A 19631-nucleotide genomic window follows, 5' to 3' on the forward strand; every position below is an offset into this window, starting at 1 on the left:
TGTGTTAGTTCACTAATGGTTCTAGTAAATGTTGGTTTTAGTTTACTATTTTTCCTACTAATGAATTTATATGATGCTCTTCTTTTGAAATTTTGGATGTAGTATGTATGAATGTGGCTGTTTTTCCTTGAAGTCCTGTGTCAAGACAGGTCAACAATTAGGACTATTTTCTTTCCTAACTAATTTGTGTCCTAGAGGAATAGGTACAAGAATCACATAGATGGATTTAAAACATCAGGACTCTGGTCTCTATGGCTGAACTGAAGAATACAGCTAGATCTATAGACAAGATGGGGGTAAATAGCATATAGCCCCTCTCCCAACTCCCAGCTGAAGAAATGCATATTCAGGCTGTAACGAACAATAAGCCTAAATGGTTGAATGTAAAAATATGTACAATAATGTTAAATGTGTTTCCATAAAAATACATGTGCCAAAACTTAAGCAAAATAAAGAGATTAAAGAGCATATCATATCAACTATAATGAAGTTGGAGTCATTGGAGTAGATGTGACTGTCATTTTTTCATGATTTTAAGAAGTATCGCCTCTATACAAAGGTAAATTATTTTTAAGACATAAAGATCCACATGTTAATGATTGAGAAGAAATTATATTCTAAGTTGCAGAAGAGGAAGTTTCTTCTAATTATTTTGTTTGTAGTTCATGACAAAAGACTCTGTCGGGATTCTCCAAGGCCTATGTCCCCAAGGTCAGATACTTAGACATAAAACACCCTGATCATGGAGTATAGGATCCAGGTCTGTCTATTCCTCAAGGACATGTCTATGCTTCCTCCAAAACTTCTTGACAGTTGCAAAAATTATGTTTCTTGGTATCTTTATTAAGTAATGTTTTGCAAGAACCATCAACTGTCTAACTAAACGATTGGGAAAATCTAGAAAAAAATCAATTTTGAGTCAATATTTTATTCAGTTTATTAACACTAGCAAGGAAGCCTTCAAGAAAAAAAAAAAGATACATCAGGAATATCTGACTTTTGGTGAGTTGATTCTACCTAGGATCGTCTTTTCATTCTGAAGTGAGGGATACTGGAATCTAGCAAATTTTTGACAAGAGAAACCTACCTGAGCTAAGAGCAATATCTACTTAGTTCATGGTTATAATCAACAGGCTAAATTCTACATTCATTGTTCCCAGGACCATTGTCCTGAACTCGAAATATGTCTATTTTAAGCACATTCGGTGTCATGGAAGAAATGTTAATAAGTCTTATTCTAAAGAAATTATATTCTTCAGGGAAAAGGCTAACGCACAGACATACATACACCCCCACATGCACACAAACACATACCTGTAAAAATAGCAAAATATGTGAGCCATTGTACAAACGTTGTGATGATATGAGTGGGAAAATAAGAGAAAAGACATGTAGATTACCCAGCGATGTTTTCTTGGGAGAGTTACGTAGTAACTCATGAATGATGGCACAGTGTAAAAGGACAAGTGTAGAAGTGCCATTTCAGAGGCATAGACAGTGGAAGATTAGAAGATACAAATGGCTTGTTTTTGTACAATAAAGTTTTTAAATACTGTTGTGAATGAAGCAGTATGGTAGTGACAAAGGGATGTGGTTATATATATATTCCTGGAGATACTATAGAAATCCAGGCTGAAGATTTTCAATTTGATTCGTTTAGTATAAAATATCTTCCCAAACCCCTACCCTATTGCATTCCAGGCTGAGTGAGAGTAAACAGAACTTAATCTTACAGATTGGACAGTAGTTTAGCAGCATAGTTGGGAATCTTATATCCAGATGAGTGGATAGTTGGTAACAGTGGAAATGAAGAGGGAGGACATTTTGACTATTTCTCTTTTTTTCATTTTTCCAAGATTGCCTTTTCCACAGTCAAAGACATAAGCTGGCACAAAGAAAGTCAGGGAGGACAAGATGGGATTAGGAAAGCAAGGGAAAAATGAAGATTATATATAAGTGGATTAAAAATGGATACAATTGTGAGGCCCAGATTGAATGAAAAATCTGAAATTAGAAGGAGTCCAGGATATGAGAGTCTTTTAAAAATAGCTTCCCAAATTTGCTCTGCAAACTTTTTCAAGACTTGGAACCGATGCTGTTTTCTTGGAGATCAACAGCATTAAAGAATCAAGATGGAAGGGACCTGATATTTGTGGAGGCTTTACCTAAGTGTGGGATTTATTCTCAGATATTTTAAAGTCAAACCTCATTTAAGATGTCCACTCTAAATATTAAATGATCTAGCATGGTGTTGTTATCCACATTTTGTAGATGATAAAATTGAGGCTCATAAAATTAAACAACTTGTTAAAACTACATAAGTAATGAATGACAGAGGGTGAATCTGAACTAATGGGATCTGCTTCCAAAGTCCATGTTCTTTACAAAATGGCATGATGTGATGGCGCTTTTTCTCCATCCATTCAAATCTCATCTCTGAATGAGGAGAAAAAAATGGTTGATATTAGAATTTTATAAGAAAAGTTTCAGATAAGAAAAAATAAATGGGATGCTTATTTTCTTTTTTCTGTGCTGTTAACAAAGAAGTAGTTTATTCATTCAAACTCAATTATACCCTCAGGTACCAAGCTAAGTTAGTTAAACACAATACTCTAACTACTTTGATAAAATTATCGCCATAACATTCTTAACAATTATTTTCTTATTAATTCATTTTTAGTACCTGTTTTACTTGTAAACTAATAAATAAACAATGTGAGCCTGGCTCTCAAATGATTGTGAGATGGGTGAGGAAGTGTTACATTCATTATCAGTGATATTTAACTCTTCCGGATTAAGACTCCTTGTGATTATTCGACTTAAAGTTCGTGTTGAGTACAACATGTTGAACAGAACCTGCATAGTGTTTAAAAGTGGACGTAAAAGAACATTTAACAAAAATTTAACAAATAGCCCAAATAGCAAGGAGAATGGAATGGGCAATGACAATTGGTAGTACTGAAGGAAGCTGAAGAAATGGCAAAGGCAATTGAGGCAGACAGAGCGGCCTGAGTAAAAACAAGAAACAACGTGGTCAGCAGTCAAGCTGCTTAGAATGGAAGACCATGCAAGGAGCAAGAGGAGAATAAAAGAATGAAACAATGCATGAGATTTAATAATAAATGCACAATCCTCAACTTTGTCTGAAAACTTCAATTGCATATGCATGGGATTTGTTACTGGTAAATCATAGACAAAGTTTGGCGAGGCAGTAAATTGACCTAACACTGTTCAAATATTTGACTGCAAATGCTCAGTTAGACATTAATATTAGAAAGGTAGCGAATAACAGCAGATTGCTGAGTTCCATGTTGCTTGGCCTGAAAGGAAATTCCTGAGAAGATATGTTTAGTTCTAGTTTCAGTATCAGCTCAGAAGGGTCAGCGGTGTACCCAAAACATTGAGTAGATCCTCTGGAATATTTAGAAACCAGTGTGAGGAAGAAAATGGAAAACACACACATACATGAAACCAACAGTAAAAATATTTACCTAGAAAGAAAGAGCAAGAGATTAATTTTAAGTATCTTCAAATATTTGAATGTCTATAACATAAAAGGGTGTTAGATTTAATTTTTGTGAACTCCAGAGATAGATTTAGATCCATTTGGATCTGGAAAGCACCAGAAAATACATTAAGAATACTGGTTAAGAGAAATTTTCAAACATAGAATTGACTATGATGGTTTCTGCTTTGGTAAGTTTCACTTACAGTTTGAAAAAGGATCATTAGCTGCAAGGATGGAGCCTTAATGTAAGGAGGAGCAGCAGAAGTATTGCTAATGAAGACTGAACACAAGGTGAATGAGAATATTCAGGAATGATATGCTTTTTAACTGTGCCAAGTCTTGTCTTAATCTTGGTTTAGAATCTTTCAAGAAGATCTTAGTTTCTAACATGATCTAACAATTCCAGGGATTCTTTCCAATCTAAGTTCTAGAATCTTTGCTGATAGAATGCATTCATCTAGTTTTCTTTCTTTCCTACTTTCTGGTAGCAGATTGTAGCTCAAAATTTTTAACTTGCAGAGATGTGATCCAATGAAAGCAATCTAAGTTACCAAAATAGAGAAGCCTTTTTTATCTACACATGTGACTAAATACATGCAGTTCACAAAAGGTCAACCCACTCTTCCATGTAATGGAAAATGTGGTTGCACAGCTGATGGTTTTTGCCTGGGGTTAGTGGTAGATTTGATTACAGGCTGTTGCTTGTTGCAAACAAAGCCAAAATCGGTGCCACTTCATAGATGGGTTTAAGACAGCACTGTTATACTTGTTACAGCTCCACATTCATTTCCAGAGTCAGGGTTTCTTAGGTTTAATCATGTGAAATTCCTAATATTTAAATTCTTTTTGGTTTACAAAAGTGAAATATTTATATTTTTGAAGCTTACACATTTTTTCATTCCTCATTGGCCACCACACCTAAGTTTGTCACTTCAAAAAAAGATTTTTGTGTATTGTTGTAAGAGATATTTCTTTTTTAGTACTACTTGTTTGTTTTATAATCGCTAACAAATAAGCAGATTTTTTTTCTTTTTAATACAGTATGCAATATAAACAGACTGCATAACCAACAAAAGATATTCAATGTGAAACTTTCAAGAAGATCTCTAAAACTCTTCCTCAGAAGACAGTTTTAAATCATTGAGCATTTTGAGCCTTTAGTGAACATACAGTGGGTATGTAATTGAGAAAACTTAATTATCAGTGGAACTTTTTGCCAGACTACTTAAAGATCATTTCAAGTAGATATTCTATGAGTCCTTGATAATGGGATATACCTGGAATACACAAACATTCAATCTATCAATACAGAATTGTGAATGTCTGATGATACATTTTTCCCCAAAGAAATTTACTATTTTTTTAATGTAAAAGTGTTTAATTTCCCAAGGCCACTTCTGCCATGATCATATGACTACTATGATCTATTTGACATTTTTCTGATTTCACTCCATGTTTACTTTGTTCTCGTAAGTTATATTTTATCATAGGATATTCAATGCTCTAAATAGCACACACATTTATAGATCGCTTATAAAATAATACTATTGATGAGTACTAGTTTTTTCTTGTTTTCCAGATGAGGAAACTAAAGTACTGAAGGACAAAGCTAACTGTCCATAATCAAAAACTAAGTTTTCAAGCAAGACTCCAAAGTAGAGCAGAACACTCACAAATGCACAGTGACTGCGTTGCATTCAACAGTTTATGTGGAATTTTGCTGAGTTCCTCTTACCCTACCTTCTCAAGTTAAGCTGATCAGGTTTCTTTTTTTTTTTTTCCTTTCTTTTTTCCTTTTTTTTTTTTTTTTTTAAATCGGAGCCATGGTACTGGATGAGGGAAATCAGATCTCTGTGGCCATTTTCGTCCTCCTGTGCTTCTCAGAATACCTACACCTTTGATCACCCCTCTTCCTAGTGTTCTTGACCATCTACGCAGTCACTCTGGTGGGGAACCTGGGCATAATTGTGTTCATAAGGATCAATCCCTAACTCCACACACTCATGTACTTTTTTCTTAGCCATTTATCTTTTTTGGGAATTTGTTATTCCAGTGTATTCATACTCAAACTGCTAGAAATCTTGGTCGTGGAAGACAGAACTATCTCATTCAAAGGATGCATAGTGCAACTTTTCATTGGCTGCACATCTGTGATTACAGAAATGTTCATGTTGGCAGTGATGACCTATGACCAGTTTGTGAATGTTACTAATCCTCTTCTCTACACAGTCACTGTGTCTTAGAAACTCTGTACCCTCTAGGTAGCTGGGACCTACACATGTGGTGGAATATATTCCATGATAATCACATATTCTCTTTTGGAATTATCCTTTGTGGTTCTAATACCATAAGTCACTTCAGCTGTGAGTATTCTGCCATCCTCTCTTTATCCTGTTATCACCCCTACTTTAGTCAGACGACATGTTTAGTTATTTCTATATTCAGTGAGGCTTGTAGCCACCTGATTATCTTCTTCTCCTATCTTGTCATGATTGTCACAATCATCCAGATGCCTTCTACTGGTGGACTCCGAAAACCCTTCTCCACCTGTGCTTCCCAGCGGGCTTCCATCATCATTGTCCATGAGATCATCCTTCTTCTCTACTGTGTGCCCAACGCCAAAAGCTCCTGGCTCCTGGTCAAAGTGGGCATTGTGTTTTTTACACTCATGATCCCCATGCTGGACCCCCTTATCTACAGCCTTAGAAATGAAAATGTGAGAGTGATGGCCAGGAGTTTAATCAACTCCAAACTGCTTTCTCATTCAATATAACTCACGTGAATATATTTATTTATGTTGTACTTACATCCAACAATTTTTCATATATATTTTTGATGCTTTATTTTAAGTAAGTATACGATTATGTTTTAAATCAATTAAATATTGCACTTTCCGTGTTTTTGGTGGTCAGGACACTCTGAATGAATGTAGAAATAATCCATTCTAACACACTTAATCTCAGCTGGTTTCAGAAAAGAAAACGTATTTCAAAATCTTCCGGTTAGACATTATGAGAGTCAGAATGACAAAGAAGGGATATATATTTAAAGACTCATTACTTATGCTATAGTTTAAGTTGTGCTTTATAAAAGTGCTGCAAAAACACAGACAATAACTGCCTTTACTGGATCTGCACTCAGGTTCTCATAACCAATTCTTTTGACCCAGAAAGTTCTATAAAACAGAACTTTTTGTTCCTCTTACTACTTTACTGCATTCCAAGTGAAGTGAGGACCTGGGAGTTTGCATTATGAGAAATATTATCTGACTTTGAGCACATTCCGAAAATATTAACTACTGTCCATATGTACCACTTATTTTTGAGTATCAATGTAATATTTTATTCATTAGAACGTTTTGAAAATAATACTGAATAATAAGGAAAAGTTTAACTTATTTCTAAGAAGACATATCCATTTCTCAGAGATAAAAAGACTGATATTAATAAAATATAATTTTCAATCATCCATTCTCAACAGTAAACTTCCCACCTATAATTTTCTTTGTATCAGTACATGACATCCACAACTACTCAGTTGCTTAAACAAGCAAAGGAGAAGGCATTATTTATTTTGATTTACTATTCTGTAGACTCTCTCAAGGTTCTGTCAGTCTGTTGTATTGTTTCTGTCCCCAAAATGGAAATACGTCTTCATGTTTTCTGAGTTATCATTGTCATTAAGGGAGTTTTTAGTAGTTAATACCAAATTAATATACTTCCCACATTTCTTAACCTTATATAAGGCAGGAATCTCAGATAATCTGTAGTGATTTTTTAAAAGTATAAAACCATTTATTTTACTTATCAGCTTAGAATTGTACAATAGTTTTTATTACATTTATTATTTTAATCTAACTCTTTGCAAAATGTAGGATCTGCTTAATTCTCTGGCTTCATCATTTTAGATTTAAACCTTCTGAAACATATTTTTCAAACAAACATCCATGTAACTCTCAAGTAGATCAATACATAGAACACGAGTACCCCAGAGTCAATTATTGGCCCTTTCCTCCCTCTCTCAGCGAGTCAAAGGGATGGATTTTATCCAAATGATGCAGTGGCTTTTCTATATAGATTTGATATCTACCTACGCCTCTCAAAACTACAAATTAATATTCCTTCTTTGCAAACTTTATGTAAAGGAAATCGTGCGTTCTGTATTTTGTGTATCTGACTTTTATGAATGAATGTTATGTTTTATAAATCATGTTGCATATATTTATAGTTTATTCAATTTTGCTTCTATTATATATTTTATATTATAAATATTTCTGATTTTCTTTATTCCATTTGGGGTGTTTCAATTTGGGAGCATGTATACCACTACACTGCACATAATTACTCTTTAGAATGAGATTTATACCCAGAAGTATTATGTATTTATTTAGATCTTAATTATTCAATATGATTTTATCAATTTAGACTCCTAAAAGGAATGTTTGAAAGTTCTGAAGTTATAATTCACTTCCTTGGCAGTGTTTAGTATTATTAGATGTTATGATTTTTACCCATTTATTTGATTTAGAATATTTCATGTGTGGTTTTAATTTGAATATTTATGATCATTGAAGTAAGGCACATTTTAACATATTTGCGGATTTTTTTTCTTTTCACAGTGACTTCTTAGGGCGGTTACCAGTTTTCATTTAAATTATTATGCCATTGTTATTATTTATTCAAAAATTTATTTCATATTATGAAAATAATCTTGGCCATTAAGTACCTTGAAAGTATTTTTGCATTTTGGCTTTACTTTTCACCCAGCTAACGTCCTCAAATAAAGAGCAAGTTTTAATTTTAACTTAGTCAAATGTATTACTTTGTAATGTTTTTCTAATTGTTGAAGATTATATTTATCTACCCTTGAGGTGTAGGAGACATTTTTCTATATCATATTCAAAGATATTTGTTGTTCTTCATATTGCTCTAGGAGTCTCCTGAAATTCACTTTTGTGGTGGTATGAGGTTTGGGTATATAGTAGATTGTTTTACTTGTTCAACATTGTTTGTTCTTTCTTTGTCTTCGTCATGCTTTTCTGTAGGCAAAGAGAGAACAATTCTAATGTGGCTTGCTTGGGACAATGGAAAGTGAATGTGTCATAAGTTCCATAATAGAAGAAGCTTTAAATGCCCCTACATGGTTTGAATCTTTCCTCCTTGAGCTTATGCATTCAACTTTGAGAAGAGCATACCACAAAATAGTGCATGTTCCTTCAGCCTGGTCCTGGAATGAGAAAACAAGGGAATTGAGCCAAACTTAACCAAACACAGCATAGCAGAGCTATAGTCAATCACCACCATTCATGGTACTACTTCGTTTTTAAGCAGATGGATATATCATTGCCACATGCTGTTTACTGAAAAAAATCCATTCTCTCCTTCTTACTCTGTAATACAATCTTGTCATAAATGAAGTGCCCATATGTGTGTTTATCAGTATAATTGTTAGCTGTTGCCACAATAACTCTGATAAAAAAAAACAGCAAGCAACCAATAGCTTAGAAGTACAATTATTTATTTTCAAACATCAGGAGGTCATCTGAAGTCGCTCTACCCTAGACTATGAGACTAGGAATGTTTTGCTTCGCACCACAGTTCTGTGAATATAGATTGCTCCATATGTCTTTTATCATTTTTAGAATATTTGGCTATTTGTCTTGTGGAAATGTCAGAAAAGCAGTAGAACAAGTGAAAACATTCTAGATCTCTTAAAGCCTAGGCTTAGAACTGCCATACTTTCTTCTCTGCCAGCAGATCATTAAACATGTCACAGGACTGGACTCATAATCCAAAGATGAAGAAATACACTCCATCGATAATAAAGTATGTAGAATTTACAGATGCAAGGAGATGGTGGGTAACTGGACCCAATCATTCAATCTACTTCAGGCAGCTTTTTAACTCTCTATTGCATTTCATTGAAGTATTTGTCATTACTACATATTCTTAATTATTTTAGTTTGAAATAAATCAATTAGAAAATTTCTTTCATCATTTGCACTTTCATACAAACTTCAAGATTTACTTTGGTCATTTATTACATACTTTTGAAGCCTGAGCCCGCTGTGGGCTCTAACTATTATACTTATTCTTTAGATCTCCACTTTAATGCATTCTTAGCTGTAGCTATGCCTTCTCTGCTTCATTAATCTATACTCCTCCATCCTCTTTACATCTTTCTGAAATATGAGCTGGCTTTTATTTTAAACGCTGTCTTTATTAGTGTGACTTTGTTATTTGATTTATTCCTTCATTATCATTTCTCTCTTTGATCAAGTTTATGATGGAGGGGAGAGGCAACAAAGATATATAGATTTTAATATATTAAAAAATCCACACTTTCTTTATCACTTCATAGCTGGATGATGGATAGACAGATAAACCTATAAGTTTATTTATTGGTAGACATGCACAAAGTTTGAAAAGTTTAAAAAATAAAAATTAATATTATCTTTGTTGTTGGCTTATCAATTCTTTTTTTATTTCTCACTATAATATCAGCTCAGTACTGAAAAGGCAACTACAGAATGGGAGAAAATATTTGCAAACTATATATCTGATAAAAGATTTATATCCAATACCTATATAAAGAACTCATACAACTCAATAGCAAAAAAAATCATAATCCAATTAAAAAGTTGACTAAGCACTTGATTTAGACATTTCTTCTAAGAAAATGTGCCGATGGCCAATAGGCATATGAAAAAAATGTGTGATACCACACCAATCATAAGGGAATAACAAATGACATTCATAATTAAATATCATCCCACAAATGTCTGGATGACTACTATTAAAAAATCAAAAGACAAGTGTCGGCTAGGATATGGAGGAATTGGAAGACTTGTGCATTGTTGGTGGGAATGCGAAATGGTGCAGCTGCTATGGAAAACCGTATGGAGGTTCTTCACAAAATTAAAAATTGAAATACTATATAAAATAGTAATCCAGCTTCTGGGTATTTATGCAAAATAATTGAAGTCAAGATTTCAAAAAGGTATTAACATCCCCACATTCACTGTAGAACTGTACAAAATATTCAAGATGTAGAAACAGCCTAAGTGTCCATGGATAGATAAATGGATAAAGAAAATGGGGTAAATATATACAATAGAATAAAATTTAGCCTTAAAAAAGAAGGGAATTCTGCAATATGCGACCACTTGGATGAAGTTTGAGGACATTATGCTAAGCGAAATAAGTCAGTCACAGAAAGATAAATACTGCATGACTCCACTTACATGAGGCATCCAAAATAATCAAATTCATAGAATTAAAGAGTGAAATGATAGTGGCAGGGGGCTGGGAGAGGGAGAAATAGAGAATTACAAAACAAGGGACATACATAAAATTTCAATTAAGCAAGATGAATGAGCTCTGGAGATCTGCTGTACAAAATTGTGTCTGTAGTCAACAATATCGTATTGTATAATTAAGGATCTCTTAAGAGGATAGTGCTCATGTTAAGTGTTCTTACCACAAGAAAATGAAATTAAAGAAAGAAACATTAGTACATTATGATCACTAAAATCCAAACTTTATTTGGGTTCCATCAGTTTTTCCCATTATTTCACTTTTCTCTTCTGGGATCCAACCCAGGGTATTACTTTCCATTTAGTTGTCATGTCTCCCAAGTCTCCTCTGGTGTGTGACAATTTTTCATTCTTTTCTTGTTTTTCTCGACTTTGACAGGCCTCAGGCATACTGGCTAGTCAGCCTGTAGGAGGCTTCCAAATTTGGATTTGTCTGATGTCTTTCTGATATTAAACTGGGATTACGGATTTTAGGGGAAGAATATCACGGATGTGAAGTCTTTTGCATCACATCATATCAGGGCATAAATGATATCCACACTGTATCACTGATGAAGGCCACATTTATTCTTTGTTTAAGGTAGCATTGGACAAGTTTCTCCACTCTAAACTTGAATGTGGAATTTGAAGCTCAGTTGAGTTAATAGCAGCTATTTCTGAATTTTCCTTTTTTTCTCATTTAAAACTCAACAGTTTACATTATCTTTAATCAATATGTATTATTTCAATAATTTAATATCTACAAGAAATTAATGGAATAGACTCAGTGATGTAATTATTCCTAATGATTTAGAAGAAAATGCATCTACCACAATGACACAAGGGGTATTGTTTCTACTAATTGTATGTTTCATCACCCACTGAGTAATACTTCAATTATGATTCTCTGTAGTTTATATCTCCACAATCATAGAGGCAGATATAAGATGCAGAGTTTTGCAGAGTTTAGACTGTGGTTTCAGCTTTTAGCTTTTTCTTTATATTCTCTGATATTTCTTATGTCTTGGAAGTATAACGCCATTTTACTGGTATACACATTGAAATATATTGCCACTTGTGTTACAAACGTCAAGCCTTGCTGTCTTAAAGAATGTTTGACTACAGAGAAGGAATATGCCTGAAGTTCATTAACTGTCAAAAGAAATGCTCAGTAAAATAATCAAGATCTTCTGGCTTCAGGTCATTTCATTTCTCTTTTGTTAAATTTCTCTTTAGGCGGAAAACATGGAGCTACAGCTCATATAGATTATTCCAAAAATTATAGATGATCCTTTTTATGGTGAGAGACTTTTTGTGTGTGAGGAAGATTGGTTCTGAGCTAACATCTGTTGAGAATCTTCCTCTTTTTGCCTGAGGAAGATTGCCTCTGAGTTAACATGTGTGCCAATCTTCCTCTATGTTGTATGTGGGATGCCACCACAGCATGCCTTAATGAGTGGTGTGTAGGTCTACACCCAGGATCTGAACCCACAAACCCTGGGCCACCCAAGGAGAGTGTGCAAACCTAATCACTACGTCAGTGGACTGGCCTTATGGTCAGAGATATTTTAATTGTCACTAACAGGCACGAAGTGTTTCTGACAGTTAAATTTTGTATTACAGAAACTAGCAGAAGTTAGCAATGGGTAAGTCATAGAAAATTTAGGTGATATATGGTGATTTTTGAAATTTTATAGGCCTAGTTTAAATTTGAGTACAAAACTAATCCTAATCTTTGATTTTCATGAAAACTATTTGAAATCATTTCAGGGATAAAATTCTGTAACGAATTCTCAAGCATTAGGTGAAAGGCACAAACTAGTTACATTTTAAGATTCATACCAACAGATAAATTCTGTGGGCATTTAATTCTGCATTATGTCTAGAAATGGTCAAAATATAAAATAATTAATACTAAAATTTATGTGGCACCACTTGCAATGCCAAGTTATCTCCTTGATAGTGTGATTCTTAGAACCGTAACAACGTACCCTGTGCTTCTATTCTGGCTCTTCTGTGTTTTTACAGTTTCTTTCATTCTGGAAATTCATGTTTCAGTACTACATTAAAAATCCTAACAAGAGCTGAATTTTAAACAATAGGCTCATTACTACATATTTTCTATATCAGTGGTTCTCATAATTTAGCATGCAACAAAATCACCTGGAGGTCTGGTTAAATCACAAATTGTGGGCCCCATACCAGAGTTTTTGATTCGGGAAATTTTTGATGTGACTAGAGAATTTGCACCCCTAACAAATTTTCAGGTGCTTCTGCTGCTGCTGCTGCTTGGGAAGCATACTTTGAGAATCACTGTTCTATACCAACTTCAGAGAGAAATATGAAGCCTCTTTCTTTTCTGTTTCTCCTTTCTATTCATTTATATTTTTAGGAATAACTATTAGTTCTTTATTCAATAGGAATCATGATGTTATCTAAAGGAAATCAAAGTACCATACCTATTTTTATTATCCATTGTTTTTCAGAATATCCAGAACTCCAGGGGCTGGCCTGGTGGCGCAGCGGTTAAGTTTGCACATTCCGCTTCTTGGTGGTCTGGGGTTTGCCAGTTCAGATCCCGGGTGCGGACATGGCACCGCTTGGCACACCATGCTGTGGTAGGCGTCCCACACATAAAAAGTAGAGGAAAATGGGCACGGATGTTAGCTCAGGGCCAGGATTCCTCAGCAAAGACGGGAAGGACTGGCAGTAGTTAGCTCATGGCTAATCTTCCTCAAAAAAAAAAAAAAAAAGAATATCCAGAATTCCAGATTCCACTCTTCCTGGTTTTCTTGTCTACCTACACAGTCACTATAGTGGGAATTTAGGCATGATAATAATCATCAAGATCAATACAAATCTCCATATGATCATGCACTTTTTTCTTAGTCACTTATTCTTTATAGACTTCTGTTATTCTATTGTAGTTACACTTAAACTGTTGGAGAACTCAATTGTGGAAGACAGAACCATCTCTTTCTCTGGTTGCATTCTACACTTTTGTTTTGCTTGCATATTTGTAGTAACAGAAACTTTCATGTTAGCAGCGATGGCCTATCACCCATCTTCTGGCAGTTTATAACTCCTTGCTCTATCCCACTACTATGTCTCAGAAGCTTTGTGTGCTGCTGATGTCCGAGTCTTACTCATGGGATATAGTGTGTTCCCTGACACTCACATATTTTCTTCTTGTACTATCCTAATGTAGGTCTAGCATCGTATATAATTTTATCTGTTACCACTCTGTAATTGTTTCTTTCTCCTGCTCATACCCTTATATCAGCCAGATGCTGTGTTTTATCATTGCCATATTCAGTGGGTTGAGCAGCCGGATGATTATTCTGCTGTCCTATATACTAAATTTTATCACTGTTATAAGGATGCCACCAGTAAGTGGGCGCCAGAAATCTTTCTCTGCCTGTGCCTCCCACTTCACAGTCATCACCATTTTGGGATCCATTCTTTTCCTTTACTATATCCCTAATCCTAAAACATCTTTGCTCATAGTTAAAATAGCTTCTGTGTTTTACACAGCAGTGATTCTCATGCTGAATCCCTTCATCTCCAGTCTTAGGAACAAAGATGTGAAAGACACATTCAGAAAATTAGTTGTCACAACATTGCTTTCTAACTCAATATAATATTGTTAGATTCATTATTTTGTTTCTGAAAAAATCAGATTTATTATGCTACAGATTAATCAACTCTTGTAGTGTAATTGATAATTCCAATCATTTTATCAATAGGCCATTAGTTAATATATCTGTGGCAGCACATTTTATGATTATGTATTTTTTCATACATTAATTTTCAGTGAAATAGCTCTAAACCACATGGAAACTAAAAATTTAGAAAATAAAATTCTTGGACTATATTTTACAATATTTGGAAATTGTCTTTGGATGCTTTATCATATAGTTAATTATATACGTGTGTTTCCAAAATAAAACTAATTCGTTGTTCATCCCTAAATTCATATATTATTTTATTCCCAAAAAATTGTGTAATAAAAGCAATATGATATTACAGTAGTAAGTTCCAAAATGGTTTCAGGCATATGCATTCATCTAAATTTAAATAAACATGCCATTATAATTTAATGAAGAGATGATTTTCAGCAAATAATGCTGAGATAACTGGATATTCATACGGATAAATGAGCCTTAATCTTTTCCTCACACAATACACAACTATTAGCTTGAATTAAATGAAATGAATCATAAATCTAACATAAAAATTAAAACTAGAAATTTTAGTATAAAACAGAAAAATTTGAAATTTTTGGCAGCAATTTTTTTCAGATAAAATGTGAAAAGTATAGATCACCAAAAAATTGAGAAAAGAAACTTCCATCAACATTCGTATCTTGTGGTAAAAGTTTCCTATTGATGAAAGACACGATTAAGAAAAGAAAAATGTAAGTCACAGGCCAGGAGTAAATATTTGCAATATAGATGTTTGACAAATTGTTTGTACGTGGAAGATATAGAGAACTTTTTACACTCAAAACAAGACAAACAATCTGCTTAAAGAATTGGAGAAATATTTTAGCGCTTGAAAAATCAAGATATACAAATCATCTATAAACACATGAAAAAATACTAAACATCATTAGTTATCAATGAAATTTGTGTTAAATCCACAATGAGACACCACTGTATACTAGTTAGAATGGCTGAAATTAATAAGACTGAAATACTAAGTATTGATGAAAATGTGGAGCAAGCGGAATGCTCATACATTTCAGATGGGAGTAAAGGGTAAAATTAATTTTAAAATAGTTTACAATATCGTAAGAGGTTGTGCAAAAACTTCCAACACAGCTCAACAATTCCTTTCCTAGGTATTCACCCATGAGAAATGAAATCCAATATTTTAGCTTAGGAGAAAATTGATTTCTAGAGTATATGACATAGGGAAGGGAAAAGAGTAAGGAGAGTGATGTTTGTGGATATTTTTGTGCTTTTATGAACTTTTTTTGGCTTTTTTATTTTAAATACATGATTTTGGGGGCCGGCCTGGTGGTGCAATGATTAAGTTCACACGTTTTGCTTTGGCGGTCCAGGGTTCACCAGTTCAGATCCCAGATGCGGGCCTATGCACCGCTTGTCAAGCCACGCTGTGACAAGCATCCCACATATAAATTAGAGGAAGATGGGTATGTATGTTAACTCAGGGTCAGGCTTCCTCAGCAAAAAGAGGAGGAGTGGAAGCAGAAGTTAGCTCAGAGCTAATCTTCCTCAAAAAATAAGCAAAAAATAGTGATTTTCCTAGAAAATGTGGATTTTCTATCCATGAAGACCTGTTTCCATAGACCTATCAAGGTTAAACAGGAAATGACTGAAGAGATATGGAAAGATCTTGGCTCTTAACATAGAGAAATATGTATATATATATATATGCACAAACACATCCATAAATTTATACACACCTGAATAAATTATGGTACTATATACATATACTTGTTAGCATATGTAAATCTTGTCCTACGTTGTGACTATGATTGCCTTCTTATAATATCTATGTTACCAAGCCTTTGAGAACCCTACTGATGAGGTATAATTGCCCTCTCATGTAATTGTCCTTTTGAGGTTCATGAGAGTTTAGTTTGTACATAAAAGAACAATTTTCAAATTGCTATTAATACTGAGAACAATCAGATCCTGTTTATATGAGTCAATGTCTAGTCAAGACATAAAACAACTATTCTTGGTTTTTAAGGCGAGGGAAATTAGAACAGTGATTTGTCTTAAATGTACTGGAAGGACTGCTGGAAGAAAAAGGGGGAAAGAGATCTTCCAGAGATTAGTAAAGAAGCCATCAAACTCAGCAGGCTGGAGGCAAAAATTTTTCTCAAGACTCAGCCCTCCTATTGCCTTCGCTGCTCTTTGAGTTGGCTGGGGTTTTGAATGAGACCTGACAGATATGTAGCTCCCTCAGTTATGAAAGGCTCATAACGGTTGAGCTCTACCTTCTGATATTTGAGTTCACCACTCTCTCTTGCTACCCCATGCAGCTTAATAGCCAGACAAATATTGTGAGGGGGAGATGGTAAAGGTTTTGTGAAAGGTCTCAATTCTCTAGTCAGATTCTTTTCTCCTAAGTACCATGACATTTATGTAGAACGTTTCAGTCTGCCTTTCTGATTCAGGTCCCCAGCCCCCCATGCCCCCTAGAATATAACACATGCCCTGTGGGAAATATTGGTCATGACTTTTGGATTTCTTTAGTTTTCGGTTCATGAATAAATTATTGTGTCTCCACAAAGCATTGCTGTATTCTTTGTTTTCTCAGTAGTATCCCTCTGCAAGCCCCAAATGTGAAACTCAGCATTTTTTCAGAATCAGAAAAAGTTGGCAGTAAAGGAAACAGCTGGTGATAGCAGGTTCACCAAGGAGGATCTCTTTCCTCTATGAAATTTTGATTTGTTTGTCCTAGTTTTTTTAATTTTTCTCTTTAAAATAATTTTTGCAATTTCTCTTTTTAAAAATGTTATTTCTTCTAAGTTCTTAGTTATTGCATTTACATTTTGGTGAGTAAACCTGCATTTTAAAAAATATACTATAAATAAAACTTTCGTTAATACAGAAAAAAAATGTTATTTCAGGGGAAATGTGGATCTGCAGTATCTTCTCATCCTACCTGAATTAGAAGACAATGACTGACTCTCCAATGAACAATGGAAGGTAGAAGACAATGAGTGACAATGTTAAATTGGTGAAGAAAATAACTGTAAAACTATGATCCTAAGCCTAAGAAATATTCTTTAAAAATATAGATGGAACAAAGCCTTTTCAGAAAAAAAAAAGCTAAAGAAATGTCTTCAGTGGGTTTACAGTAAAAGAAATCATAAGAAGAGTTCTTCAAGCAGAATGAAACCTGATAGATCTTGGAGCATGACTGTTGACTATGGAAAACTCAACCAAATAGTTGCCCTTGAGCAGATGAATGTGGCTTATGGAATATAGTATTCAATCACTGATTTGGCAAATGCATTATTTTCATTTTTAATTTTAAAAGAAAAGCAGAAACAATTCACATTTCCATGGATGGATAAAAGTATTTCTGTAAAGTTTCGCTCAGGGCCATGTTAATTCTCCAGCTACCAAGAGGTAGTTAGTGTGCTGAAGGCCTTAGTAAGACACAAAGGAATGAAAAGATTCAGAGAACTGCAACATCAATGATGTGTTTAGGGTTTAAGTAAAGAGAAATAGTCCAACATATCCTCCCCAAAATAAAAGACGAATTATTGCATTTTCTGTTCCCCACCAGAAGTGAGAAAGCACAACTCTTAGAAGAACTCTTTTAAGATTTAGAGGCAATACTTTCCTGTAAATACTGCTCTTACTCTTATACCGGGTCTGATAAACAACCCTTAAGGTAATTGATTACCACTTCCTGGAGTATATAACTTTGTATAATCTCCTCCCATTGTGTGCAGGTGAGACCTGTGACTTGCTTCTAAACAATACAATATGGCAAATGTAATAGGATGTCATCACCTTGGTTAAGTTATGTTATATAGCAAGAAGAAGAATACTGCATGTGCAATTAAACTCCAAAAGCTCTTCCTTTTCAGTTAATTACATGGGGGTTTATCCTGGGGGGGCTTGGTTTAATTAGTGAAAGCCATTGAAAGAAATACTAGGACCTTCCTGAAGTTAGAAAGACTCTTTTCATTGCTGACTTTGAAGACGTAAGATACCATGCTGTGAGAGGGCCTACAGAGAGGACCATGTAACAAGGAACTGCAGGTGGCTTCTAGGATCGGATCAACAGCCTGCAAGAAAATGGGTACCTTAGCCCTATATCTGCAAGATTAAATATACCAACAACTTGAAGAGCTTGTAAGGGGATCTTTCCCCTGTTGAGCTTCTTATCAAACCACAACTCTGACTGACATCTGAATTGCAGCCTGATAACACCCTGCAGAGTCCAGAAAACCCAGGTAAGTGGTGCCTGGACTGCTCCCCTGTAGCAACTGTGATATAAAAATGTGTATTACTTGGGGCTGGCCCCGTGACCGAATGGTTAAGTTCGCGCGCTGCGCTGCAGGCAGCCCAGTGTTTCGTTGGTTCGGATTCTGGGCGCAGACATAGCACTGCTCATCAAGCCACGCTGAGGCAGCGTCCCACATGCCGCAACTAGAAGGAGCCACAACGAAGAATATACAACTATGTACAGGGGGCTTTGGGGAGAAAAAGGAAAAAATAAAATCTTTAAAAAAAAATGTGTATTACTTTAAGCCAATCAGTAGGCAGTAATTTATTCTGCATCATGGAATCATCATATCATCATACTCATATATCAGGTGACACAAAAGTTTCCATCTTTGACTGGCTCTAGGTCAGAAATCGGCTTCAGAGCTGGTCCAGGGTGCAGAGGTTAGTGGTGGGAACAACATGCAGTGTGGAACACATGTCTATCCCAGTGGGAAAATAACAATGCAGATCCCTCGGATTCTGAAGCAAGGCCATTTCATCTATAATAAATAATTCTATGCCTTGTGATAAGTAGCCACAGTTGTGTTATGGCTTTCTGAAAGAGTCTGGAAAGGGTTAGTCAGATTGTCAGGGGCCAAGAGAAAGCATAAGTGGATCTAATTGGGTGATATTTGAGTGTGGTGGAACCAATAGATTGGTTGACACCCAGTGGTTTTAGATAGTTAAATATGCTTCTAGTATACATTTGTCATTTTTAAGAAGGTATAGATTAATTGTATTAATTGTACTAATAGAAGCTTGGAAGAGTAGATTGCCCATATTTGGAAGAAATGCAAATTAGTTCCAATGAAGTGAAACAATGATTCCAAGAAAAATAATGATTATT

At 34.7% G+C, this 19631-nt stretch overlaps 2 protein-coding genes and 1 pseudogene across 8 annotated transcripts in view; 2 read left to right on the plus strand and 1 right to left on the minus strand.

Moving 5' to 3' along the window:
* LOC138916614 (ubiquitin carboxyl-terminal hydrolase 25-like) overlaps positions 1-19631 on the minus strand; it is a 176060-nt gene that overhangs the window by 74920 nt on the left and 81509 nt on the right. For 2 of the 7 annotated variants that reach the window (XM_070229564.1, XM_070229566.1), the window contains one exon: positions 1-13415. This exon is cut by the window's left edge and continues 15146 nt beyond it. The exons of 4 other annotated variants lie outside the window; for them this stretch is intronic. The gene's annotated coding sequence lies outside the window, so the exon portion shown is untranslated. The remainder of the gene's footprint in view (positions 13416-19631) is intronic. One more of the 7 variants, XR_011423892.1, reaches the window with a different exon arrangement.
* On the plus strand, positions 5332-6281 carry OR5D17F (olfactory receptor family 5 subfamily D member 17F). Its single transcript, XM_070229529.1, is given in 2 exon segments — positions 5332-5836; positions 5839-6281. Coding segments are annotated over 2 exon segments (948 nt in total).
* On the plus strand, positions 13523-14443 carry LOC138916921 (olfactory receptor 5D13-like; annotated as a pseudogene).

This window comes from Equus caballus, chromosome 12, assembly GCF_041296265.1.
Source record: "Equus caballus isolate H_3958 breed thoroughbred chromosome 12, TB-T2T, whole genome shotgun sequence".
Taxonomy (NCBI): domain Eukaryota; kingdom Metazoa; phylum Chordata; class Mammalia; order Perissodactyla; family Equidae; genus Equus; species Equus caballus.